Raw genomic sequence first — 12,391 nt, forward strand, 5'->3', positions numbered from 1 at the left:
TCTGTGCAGGGGTCAGGTCGGCACTGCGTGGGGGCTCAGTGTTTGAAAGAATTGAAGTGAGGCAACCTGCCCAACCTCCGGCTCTGGAACTTTGCAGTACCGCCAGGTGGCAGTATTGTACCAAATGTGAGAACGTGACCACCAGGGAAGCTGTGCACCGCATCTCAAGGGACATCTGTACCTGAGCTTTGAATCCCATCCTGTGCTCACAACTGCTCAAGGCTCCATGTGTGACATTTCTCTTGCAAAACGATCTGGTTTCCTTCCTTCAAACTCGGAAGGTTTACTGAAACCTTCAGGATCGTCCATGCAGGTGACATCAACACAAGTATTACTGTCATGGTGACAAAGAGTTTGCTCCTTAAGCTTCTAATACACTTCCCCCTCTGTCTTATGGTAATTTCAAGTTGCATTTATGATAAAGCAAAAAGTGTTTTCCACAACTTCTTCCCAAATAATTTTAAGGAGCTTTGGCTCTTCTAATGCTTTTAACCATATTAGACTTTATTTACATCGATCTTCTAGCCGTACAGTAACCATATCCCATCCCTGTCCCACTATATTTGACATGGTTTTCAGACACTCACACTTGCTCCATGCTCTGGGGAGGGATTCAGTCTATTCATCTAATGCAAATGGGCAAATGCTCTTCCTTCCTTTTCCCATCCCTCAAACCTATTTTTTGTTTGTTTCTTTTTTACCCCATTAAAAGATACCAGTTGGGTATTGGCCACTTTGTGACTCAAGTTTTAGGTTTAAAGGCAAAGAAGTAGCTCAGTCTCTAAATCAGTCTCTCCTGAGAGCTGGCCTCAGAATGCCAGTGGGGTTTTCTGTTTATTAAACTTGTTTATATCAAGCACATTTATAGCCATTTTGTAAAAGTTATCAAATACAGCATCTTACAAGGCTATATTGAAGAATAAAGAAAAAAACTTCCAAGCTGAACATTTCACACTGTCACATACTTGAAAATAGGTCAGTGAGAATCCTGCTAAACTCAGAAACCAATATTTTAACTAGAATTTTTAAAAAGTTTTTAAAAAATCTGGACCATTCAAATTATTTATTGAATCTGTTACAATATTGTTCCTATTTTGTTTTGTATTTTTTTGGCCACAAGGCATGTGGGATCTTAGCTCTTCCACCAGGCATTGAACTCTCACCTCCTGTATTGAAAGGTGAATCTTAACCACTAGACCACCAGGGAAGTCCCTCTAACCAGTCTTTTAACTTGTTCTTTATCCCACATATGTGGGAAAGACTATGGGAACCGCCTTCAAAACTTTAAAACTGACAATGTAAGTTGATGGCTGGTTTATGTACAAAGAGTACATGAGAGTCACCCTCATGGATTACATGCATGCTTCTCATTGGCATCCAATTTACAAAATAGGAACTCTTTAATATAAACTGCAGCAGGAGGAGATTTTACAGTGGTTCTGACTTTAAAAAAATAAAATCAGCATGATAGCTAAAGTAGGTGTTCTGACTGTATATCTAATTTTAAAAATCCAATTAACACCAAGAGTGACTGGAAAGGATTTGCCAAATGTTTCTACCAAGAAACTCTTCTTAAAAGCTTCTTACATGAGAAAGATCAGTCAAAGTAGTTTCCATCCTATTCATTAAAAGAAAAAATTTCTAACCACTAAATATTCCTATTAGGAAAAGAGAACAAACTTCTTTGCAGGCTGCAGAAGTCCCCACCCACCCCACAACGTTTGATGCCCCCCATCATTAGCAGGGTAGCTGCCCATTTCTTATCTTGATTGACAGGTTAATACGGGTCCTGGGGCTATCTTTTCAGCAGGAACACACAACCTTACCAATTACTTTTAAATTATTGCTAATCTGTCAGAAAATAACAAGCATGGGGAATAAAAATATCTGAAAAAGAGAAATGTCGGTTGAAGAAGCATTTACTTCCGGTGTTTGAAAAGGTTCGGTTCAGAAAACTTGCCAGAATTCAGTCAATAGAATTTAGGCACTGAAGGTTTTTTTTTTTTTTTTTTTTTTTTTAAGAAAAACTTGTAGTTTATAATAGTTCATTGGTTCAATTAGGAGCGAAAAAGAAGGGAGTTTTGTAATGCAATTGTCCAGCAAAGGAAAACGCTTGAAATTGGGGGATTATGTGCACAGACCACCTGTAGGGCATTCAGAGCCCTTTTCTATAAAGCTTCAACTCATGCCTAGCTGCCTGCAGGCTGGCTAACAATGCCGGGAAAAGCTGTTTAAAAGGCTGCGGGCACTTGTGCCTCTGGTCTTCACTAACTGTTACAAGTCTTCCTCTCCCTGGCTCTCTCTCCTTTTTAAAGTAAAAGTCCCACATCCCTTTCATGGAAGAACTTTAAGGCTCCGCGGTGGCCAATTGGTCTGCACGAAGAGGAGCCCGGCCGCAGGGAAAGAAACTTCAGACTATACAGCACATTTGGAGAGGAGAAAAGATCAAAGTTTTTCCAACTCAAAGGACCAAGTTCCCTACAGATTAACCCTATTCATTTGGCTCCTCTTAAAGGAATGATGTGCTGAGCCACTGGGCAGACAGGTAAAAAGTTCAACAATTGCCAAAGCATTCTTCTGCTAATTCAACAGCCTTCTGCTCAAATAAATTAGCTTAGTCTTGACAGAGGAACAATAGCTTTTTTCTCTAGGAAAAGAAGCACATTTGATATACACAAGCCTGGAAGGTTATTAAGATGTTAACCCGTTAGTTTAATCCATTAAAGAGCGCCTGTTCCACCACCGGATTGTCGAGTGACTTACACTGTACAGTGTGATCGATGGCTGAAAACATTAACCTCTACCCTTCAGCAGTGTGTTAGGTCTTCGAGGAGCAGGTGCTTTCAAAATCACGGAGGACGCGAGAAATGAGTGTGGGGTTTGAAGCCTTTAGTGATATTATACAAGATAAATAACAAGGCCGGAGTGGAACTGCGCCTTGCAAAAGTTCCATTTACATCGACTAAGGTGAGTGGTGTCCATGGATCAGAAGAGAGCTATCATTAAAAACACCATCTTTTCGGAAAGGTGCAAAAATCCCAATTTTGATTTCAGTTTAACAGTGATATTTACTTTGCTAACAACTTAGGAACTCGAGTTTAACAGGTAATTTTTCTTCATGCCTAAGGTCAGTGTACATAATGAGAAACCAGAAAACGTCCGTGTTTCGGAGGGGCCCTCCACAAGCACTTTCAAGGTAACAGTTTAGAAGAGGCAGGGGGAGAGGGTGACGGTTAAGTCATTTATCAAAAGTCATTTTATTGACAAAATAGAATACTTATATTTGTTCTTACAGGGGTGGCCTCTAAACTTTTTACAGAAAATGTACAGACTGTATATCTTTGGGTATGTACATATTTTACACATTTTTACAATTTAACAAATAATTATATTTATAAATACATCCTCTAATGTAAGAAACCCGTATTTACTTGGGGTGTATAATTAAGACATTTCTTGTTTGTTTACTTAAGGCATTTGCCTGGTCATTAAGAATACCCAAACCGTGCAATCCCGTTAGGTCGCGCTCATCCCGCCTCTAGGACGTGTTAGGAGTAAGAGTTTACGTAGCAGAGTCGAGGGAGAAAACTTAGGTCCCTCAGGTGAAATCTGTAGGTCTGGCTTCAAGCTCAGCAAATGGCAACCAGAGAGGGCTCCAAACCTTGGGTCTCGGAAACGCAGCCGCGGGGCTCACCCTCCCCTGCCCTGCCAACAGAAATGAAAGCCTGGCGGGAGAAACTCCTCGCCCGTCGGTAGAGGAAAGGGGGGTGGGTCTGGGAGGCTTCAATGCCAGGTACTTTGTTCTAAGCGAGTCCCAGCTAATGGATACCATTAAGAGTTCATTATGATGCTAATAGCAATCAACACGGTGAAGGGGTGGAAACCTCGGCCTTCGAGTGTCCTCCTCCCAGCCCCCCACCCCCGCAGCACTCCGTCTCCTCGCCCCCTCCCCATCCCTCGCGGGCGCCCCCTCCCCTCCGCTCAGACCTGGGACAATGGCATCTGCTTTGGATAGGACACCGAGCTGGCCGTGCCAGATCGCCACGTCAGGCCGGTGCTGACGTCGCTGTAGAGGGAGCCCGCCCCGCCGGCCCCCGGCCCCCCGCCCCCGCCGGCCCCCAGCCCCCCGCCCCCCGGGCCGCCGCCCGCCGCGCCCGCGCCCGCCGCGCCCGCGCCTTTGCTGGCCCAGCAGCAGCGGGTGCACAGCGCGCGCCACGACTCGAGCGTCTTGCCGGACCAGACCCACACGCCCGAGGTGATGCCCACTACCAGGCACATGAAGTACTTGAGCATGAAGACCGCGTAGTCAGGCCGGCGCGCCTGGTCGGGCTGTAGATCCCGCAGGCACGGGCAGTTGTGCGTGGCCTCCCAGCGCGGGCGGTTGTGCTGCTCGTAGAAGAGGCAGGCGACCACCACGGCGGCGGGCACGGTGTAGAGCACGGTGAAGAGGCCCAGGCGGATCATGAGCTTCTCCAGCTTGTGCGTCTTGGTGGGGCCACCCTGCTGCTTGATGACCGAGCGGATGCGGAAGAGCGACACGAAGCCGGCCAGCAGGAACATGGTGCCGATGAAGAGGTAGATGACCAGCGGCGCCAGCACGAAGCCGCGCAGGTTGTCCAGGCTCTGGTTGCCTACGTAGCAGATGCCTGCCACCGGGTCGCCGTCCACCGAGCTGAGCGCCAGCACGGCGATAGACTTGACGCTGGGCACGAGCCACGCGGCCAGGTGGAAGTACTGCGAGTAGCCGGCGATGGCCTCATTGCCCCATTTCATGCCCGCCGCCAGGAACCACGTGAGCGACAGGATCACCCACCAGATGGAGCTGGCCATGCCGAAGAAGTAGACCAGCAGGAAGACCACGGTGCACAGCGCCGGGCCGGTGGTCTCGTAGCGCACGTGCTGCTCCACGGCGCCCAGCTCCTCATACTCGCCGCGCCCACCCGGGCCCCCAGCGCCGGCTCCCGCCGCACCCGCGCCCGCCGCCGCGCTCCCCGCGCCCCCGGCCCCGCCCGCAGCCCCAGCGCCGCCGCTGCACGCCACCTTCTCGTGGCCCGCCACCAGGCGCACCAGGTAGCCGACAGACACGAAAAGGTAGCAGGCCGAGAGGAATATGATGGGCCGCTCCGGGTACTTGAAGCGCTCCATGTCGATGAGGAAGGTGGAGACGGTGGCGAAGGTGGACACGAAGCACAGTACAGACCATAGGCCAATCCAGAAGACGGTGAAGGCGCGCTCGTCCTGGCTGAAGAACGGGTTGTGGCAGGGCAACGCGCAGTTGGCGATCTGGCCCGTCTTGACGCGGTTGTAGAGAGGGTGCCGCTCGCTGGACACGCTCACCATGGGCGCGCGGCACTGGCATCCCGGCTCGCAGGGCGCCGCGCCGCCGCCAGGGGGCCGCGCCTTCCCGCCGCCGCCACCGCCGCCGCCGCCGCCGCCGCGTGCAGGGGGCGCAGCCGCGTCCCCGCCGCCGCCCCTGCCGCGGGACGGGGGCCGGGCCCCGGGTGGGCGGCCGTGGCCGCTGCCGGAGGGCGGCTGCTCGCCGGGGGGCGGCGGCGGAGGGCGGCGCGGCGGGCTGGGCGCGGCCGTGGTGAGGTCGGTGCGGTTGTAGTCCATGCACAGCGTGTCGGGGTTGCCCTGCTCAGGCAGCCGGTCGCAGCGCATGCGGTCGGGCCAGGCGAAGCCGTACTGGCGCATGAGGGGCGCGCAGCCGGCCTTGGCGCGCTCGCACACCGAGCGGCAGGGAGGCAGGGGCTTCTTGTAGTCCTCTAGGCAGATGGGCGTGTACATGCTGCACAGGAAGAACTTGAGGTCGGGCGAGCACTGGATCTCCACCAGCGGCCAGAACTGGTGCACCTCCAGGCCCGCCTCGTCCTGCGTGTCGTGGTTGAACTGGTTGGGCATATAGGTGTAGTTGTAGCCGATACCCTTGCACAGCGGCACGGTGATCTCCTGGCACGCCAGTTCCTTGGCTGAGGCGGCCGCCGCACCGCTCGAGCGCTGCAGCAGCGCCAGGGCGGCCAGCAAAGAGGTCACTTCCAACAGGTAACCCCACTCCATGCTGCGCGCCTCGGCCCCGCGCCTTCGCCCTCCGGGCGGCGCGCGGAGGGGCGCCAGGGGCTCCTGCGAGAGCGCCGGGCTCTCTCCTGCCTCTCTCGGGAGGGGTTCTGCCAATAGCCTAGTCCCTTCTGGAGATGCGTCCTCTCGGAGCTGCGGGAGACGAGGGTGGCCGCCGAAGGGCACCGTGGTCCCAGGGTCTGCCCCGCTCACTCCCGCCGGGCTCAGCCCTCGCGGGACAGAGTGGCCGGCCCCCGGCTCATCTCTCCCTCCCTCGGTCGCTTTCTCCGCGCGCGCCGGTGACTCTGCCGGGCACTGAGGGCGGCGGCGCAGCAAGTTTCTTCTCGGGCCGCGGTGCGCAGTCAAGATGGCTGGGCCAGGCCGCTCTGAGCCGGGTCAGCCCCTGCAGCCCCCTTTCGGCGTCCCGGGGCTCATGCTCGCCCCCAAGGCCGCGCGGCTGCTGCCGGGGTTACGGGCCCGCCTCCGCCGAGGCCACGGCCCTCAGTCCCCGGCGTCTGTCCGTCGGTCAGCAGCCGGGATGACGGACCCCGCCTCCGGTGAAGTCGCGCTCCGGCCGGCACTGGGGCGAGGTGTCGGTGGTTCCCTTCTCGCTGAACTCACGGAGGCAAATCCAGGCCGGAAGGCGGAGCAGACACCTGAGCGGCGCGCCCGCGCCCCGCCGCCGCCGCCGCCGCCGCCGCCGCCGCCACCGCCACCGCCACCGCCACCTCCTCGGCGGGAGCAGTGTCCCTCGCCAACTTCCCGCTCCGGCCCCGCTACGCCCAGGCCGGCTCATGAATATTTATACGGCGCGGACTCCGTCTCCGCCCGCGGCCGGCGCGCCAATCCTGGGCTCGGGGCGGAGTCTGCGCGCTCCCCAGGCCCCGCCTTCCTGGGGCGGACCCGCCTGTCCCCTCGGCGTTGCGCGCTGTCTGCGGCTGGAGTTTGGATAACCTTGGGGTTGACCGCAGAGACGGGTTTTGCCACGAACGTCCCCGCGGCGCTCTGTGGGGCTGAGGTCGGGGTTTCTTCACCCCGAGTCTGCGCTTGGGAACTGGGGAAGATTCTTTATGCAGCGCGCGCTTTCAGAGGCCAGTTTCGAACTAGTTAAGCCCCTGCTTCCTACGCTCGCCGAATGTGGGCAACCTGCTGGCGAGGGGACCCCTCGCCCCTCAGCCAGCCGGCGCGTGCGCGGGGACTTTGCGGGGGAACGGGGAAGCGGTGCCCTTCTTGGGATTGTCAGAACGACGGTCTTGGAGGATTGGCGATGTGGGAGGAAAGGAATGACTGCAGTTCATTCTAGATGGTGGGGCTGGACAGGGGGCAGCCGGGGAAGAGGTACCAGGTAGCCCAAGGGCGCGCGCGCGAGGGGCGTGGGCACACGGGCGGGCGGGAAGAAAGGGGTCTCCTCTTGCCTCAGCTGAGGTACTTGAGGCAGCGTCAGTTTCCTTACCTGGAGAATGGGGTTCAGATCTCAAAGGGGGTTAGTTCAGATCTCAAAGGGGGTTCTGCTAATTAGGCTAGGTAAGATATATAAACCATCCGGACATATATAAAGCGCTCCCTTAAGAGATATAATTCCCTTTCTTCTTTAAAAAAGAAAAAACAGAAAGGGAGAAAGAAAAACTTATAGGACAGGCTGGAAACTCTGTGGCTGGATTCTCCCTCTTAGCCTCGCGCTTTTGGAACGTATGTGCGTCTCTCCAAAGTTGACATGTTTTTGCCAAAGCCTCCTCCTCCCCGTGGGAGGCGGCGCCGGGCCCTGGCGCGGACGCGCGGACACGTCTCCGCGGTGTTCCCGGGGCCGAGCGGCTGGGGACGCGGCCAGCGAGCGAGGCCCCCGCCAGCTCGTAGCCACCTTAGACGGGGAGGGGCCCGAGGGGCGGGCGGCCTGGCAGGTTCATTTACGCTTGTTAGGACGTCCCAGGGGGTTGTCTTTCTCCGAGAATGGAGTGTTTATTTTTTAATTGATGTGCTGTTTCATTTAGCGCTTGTATGGAACTCACGCTGGGGCTGTAATTACTGTAATCTCGGGAACAAGCATTTCAGTTAGCCAGGAGAGTGGCAGCAGACGTCTGTCTCTCTCTCTCCTCCTTTCCCTCTCCCCTCTCCATTCTCCCTCTCCGGCTGGAAAACTAAAGTTATTGAGGCTATGGGGACGAAGGAGAGATATAACTAAAAGCTCGTTTGAGGCCAGGACTTTTTTTATTGGGTTGGGGGGGCGGGGGAGGAGGATGCGGTGGTGGTGGTAGTTGGTAATTACCTGTTTACAAACAACTCTTGTCGTGAAACAAAAATAACTAGCAGCATCTGTATATGCCAGGACCCTATGTCTCTCTCGTCCTGTTCTCTCTAGCTTAGTTTAGCAACCTCATTCTAATTAGAAAGATAAAATCTCCCAACCTCTCCCCCGCACCCCAGCCCCAGCCCTAATTTTTGGCAAGTTCAGTATTTCCACCAAGAATTCTAGGCAGAGCCACCAGGCTGTAGTCATACCCCCATTGTCCTTTTTCTTTTAAACTGGTTTATTTAGAACCTCTTTATACCAAAACAAAACACTTCCTTCGCATTTTTTGTTTTAGTAAAACTATACTGAATAGGAATCAGAAATTCTGAGGCTTCAGAAAGATTGGCTGATTCAGCAGAAAATGATCTCGAGTTTTCAAAAATGCAAAGACTCAACTGTTACTTGGTCTTTTAAAAATGAATTTCTTTCCTTTCTCCGGATGGGAATTCCCTTTGTGGCGTATGGAACGCAGAATGTCACCTCTATCCTGTTGGCATCCTTTTCAAGCCATGGCCATACTCCAGAATATTCAGCTGCAGAAAAACAGCAGGTGATACCTAGAGATATGATGCTAAGCACAGTAGAAAGGCAAATCACCCAGTTTGAGGACCAGCCTGGGCCCTGCCTCCCCCTGACCACAGATAGGAGGCGCTTGCTTCCAAAAGCAACATAGACACTTTCTTAGGATTTTCTTCGGCAGGAAATGTCAAATAGTGGAGTTTAGAATTACACTATATAAATTTACTTGAATTGGGTAAAAACAAATTGACATTTGAAAGTTGAGGTTGCAAATGGTTGATTTTGGCTTTTAATTAGCATTAAAAAAATTTTTTTTTTCCCTTTTGAGATGGGATGAAAGTTCTGATGATGTGGAATGTGGAAATTTGGGGAAAATATATTAAGCTTGCTGGAGAAAAGCAGACAAAAAGTTCAGAGCTTTCAAAAATCACTTATCAGCTATTGAGTGCGAGATTAAAACCATTTACATAAAATCATTAAATGCTTACTTTTAATTGAGAGAATAGAAGAATAGCATTTACTATTAAATTAAATGGATACTTGGCAATCTTTGAGAGCAGAAGAGGCTTAGGAAGCCAATTAGTGTATAAAAGGCAATGATGGGTCAGCAAAAAGAAACTAGGATCATTTATCAACATCCTGGCTAAATAATGATTTTTCTTTTGTATGTAAAGCAGCTGCTTTTTAAGGGAGGGAAAATAGCTTTAGTAGTGACATAAATAATGTAGGGAACTTTCTAGAGGGATTTCTGAACAGATGTCTGGTTACTGAATAGCCCAGGAGCATAATGATATAAACAAGTTGAAGATATGAATCTAACAGAGAGGAGGGGATGTTAAAAAACATTGGATACCTAGTTAGATGATTGACTATCAATATATTGTAAGTAGTGAACTTAAGAAACTTTGATGAATTATGTTTCAGTGAATTTTAGTTTAAAAGTCCAACCTAAAATTCTTGATCAGGAAGACCATCCAAGTCTATATTATTACAGAATATTAAACTCTATCAAATAATATTGATGTTTCTTGATGTTTTAGAATCCGTCTTTCAAAGGCTTATGCCTTGAGACACCCAACCACAGATGGAAGGAAAGGTAGAGATTAATTGGTCTTGCTTCAAGCTCTGTTAGAATTAAAATGGGTGAGATTACTTTTATATCCTTCCATATCTATAATTAACTCCATTAAAGGGCTTCCATTTTCTGCACCACCAAGAAAAGGACTCTGCAAGGAGGAAGTACCCCTTGCCGTGTCTGCTGTAAGATAACTGAGGCAAACAAGTGCCACTGGCCAGGAGTCAGATTTCCACTTTACATGCAGCTGCCATTTTGGAAAATGGCAATAATTCGATAATTATTGTGAAATATGTTTTAAAAATCAGTCGTTGATTTTCCCACTTCATTCACACTGATGTATTAGCCAGATGCTGAGACTCTTATGATGCAGAATGCCTTGTGCGTGAGTTTGGGAACTTTCAGATGAATCAAGATCTCCTAAGTAAAACTGGCAGAGCCAAGAAGGAAACATCTAGTCTTACATATCAATCCATCTGTAAGCAAGGAGTTCCACCATTGGTTCACATTGGGACAGCAGTGATAGACCTGCAGGTCTGCTCTGGTCTCTTGGCCTCCCCTTGGATTGCTTGGGGCCTCCCATTGCTGAATCACGAACTTTCACAGGACAGCAGGCCAAGGCAGGAAGAATGGCAGGACCTCCCACTATTAGAGAAAATCCTTCCCCTTAGGTTACACGGGTCTGAACCTGTCACACCGGTCTTAGCCACGAGGAAGGCTCAGCAGGTGAGGGTCTGGTGGGCAGCCCATGGTGGTCAGGCTCTCATGGCCTGAAGCTGCCAAGGGGAGGAGGGCTGTTGAGCAGACTCACAGTGGTCAACCACATGTTCCTATGGGAAATTAACTTTCAAGTGATATCGTTTACCAACACGCCTAGTCTTCCAGAGTATTTTGTTCAGGGCTATAAATTAAGTATGATCTAGATCCAAGAAAACCTTGATATTTACTTTTTTATTTTTCCTTTTGAAGTACTCTGTACAGTGGTGTGAATTAAATGTCAAACAGTTTACTACTTATTTTATTTATAATGTGTATAAACTGTGTAGTGTAACTCTTCAGTTGCTTTTTGTTAAGCTCCTCCCTTCCTGTTTGTACACTTCCTTAAAAACATGGAGACAATTCTGGAATTTTAGGTCTTTTTTCTTTTTTTTTTTAAGTCTTATGTAACTTTTTTATATTGACAAACTTAAATAATGTAGGAGAAATGATGTTATGCCCCACCTCTGAAGGGCTTATGGATGTGAAATAACTTTTCTATCAAAAAATTTTGGTGCAAGCGTTTACTTCTGGTAACACTGATCCATTTAAATGGTGGCCTGAAATGATAAAATTTACATTAGTAATATGAATGAAATTAAAAGGACCCTGAGGGCATGGAGGTGGTGCTGGTCATAAAGACATTTCTATTTTCTCTTTAGCCCAATCCAGTTTGGATCAGGCAGCCCTGCTGAATCACAGCTCAGTTATTCCCTTCCTGTGCCAGCAGGTAACCTATGACCTCTCTAAGATTTACTTCCTCATGCATAATGTATAGAATGACAAATACAAGAGTCCTTACAAGCCTTGAGGGTTAGATGAGCTAAAAGCTTAAAACTTGGCTCAGATGCAATGCAGGAGACTCAGGTTTGATCCCTGGGTCAGGAAGATCCCCTGGAGGAAGGAATGATGACTACCCACTCCCATATTCTTGCCTGGAGGATTCCAAGGACAGAGAAGCCTGGTGGCTACGGTCTATGGGATCCCAAAGAGTAGGACATGACTGAGCACAGCACAGTATCTGGACTTTGATGCATGAATTGAGCTTTGCAAGAGTTTACTCTGAATGTGCAGAGTGATATGAAATGTATCTATTGATTACAGAAATAACCACAGAAAGAAATTATCTGTACCTTTCACTAAAATTTCACCTGACCTAGTCGAGTCCACACATGAACTTAACCATCACAGACATCCTCTTTTACTGGGAATACACAGGGGTCAGCCACAGATCCACAACCACAATGCCATTCGATGAAAGTATCTATAAAATACACAGAAATAATCTTAAGGAACAGTGAAATAGGCCTGAGAGAGCTGGAAAGGGCTTCGTATAGTTTTTTAGAGAGTGGTCAGCAGTTTGCTAATTTGAGGGAGGCAGAAAGTTTGAAGCAGGTGGCAATGCATTTTACAGATTGCAAAGATGAAATAACCTTTGCCTTGGTTACATTTGTTGGTGAAACAGCAAAAGCCATGTTGAACAGAAACATTTTGACTCTTTGACGTGTATTCAATCAGTTGACAAAATGTGCTCCTTTGATGAGATTGCATCTGGACCTGGACTTCAGTATGTGTTACTGTTTTCAGCTTCTAGTAATGGGAAGCTCAGCATAGTGGCGGGGAGGACACACTGTCTCACATCCCCCAGATCTGGGGTTGGGGGTGGGGGTGGCTGTGGAGCTGGTTGGTGCTGTCTTCTG

General features: G+C 50.1%; 1 protein-coding gene across 1 annotated transcript; it reads right to left on the bottom strand.

The window, feature by feature from the left end:
• Positions 1 to 3,227: 3,227 nt before the first annotated feature.
• On the bottom strand, positions 3,228 to 6,062 carry FZD8 (frizzled class receptor 8). The gene has a single exon (XM_070472076.1). It carries the CDS (start codon positions 6,055 to 6,057, stop codon positions 3,982 to 3,984), a length of 2,076 nt encoding a protein of 691 aa, XP_070328177.1. The 5' UTR covers positions 6,058 to 6,062; the 3' UTR covers positions 3,228 to 3,981.
• Positions 6,063 to 12,391: the final 6,329 nt, after the last annotated feature.

The sequence above is a fragment of the Odocoileus virginianus genome, chromosome 9, assembly GCF_023699985.2.
Source record: "Odocoileus virginianus isolate 20LAN1187 ecotype Illinois chromosome 9, Ovbor_1.2, whole genome shotgun sequence".
NCBI lineage: Eukaryota > Metazoa > Chordata > Mammalia > Artiodactyla > Cervidae > Odocoileus > Odocoileus virginianus.

Bases quoted from the DNA above. Each gene is read 5' to 3' on its own strand.
- FZD8 (XM_070472076.1), bottom strand. From the start codon at position 6,057: ATGGAGTGGGGTTACCTGTTGGAAGTGACCTCTTTGCTGGCCGCCCTG.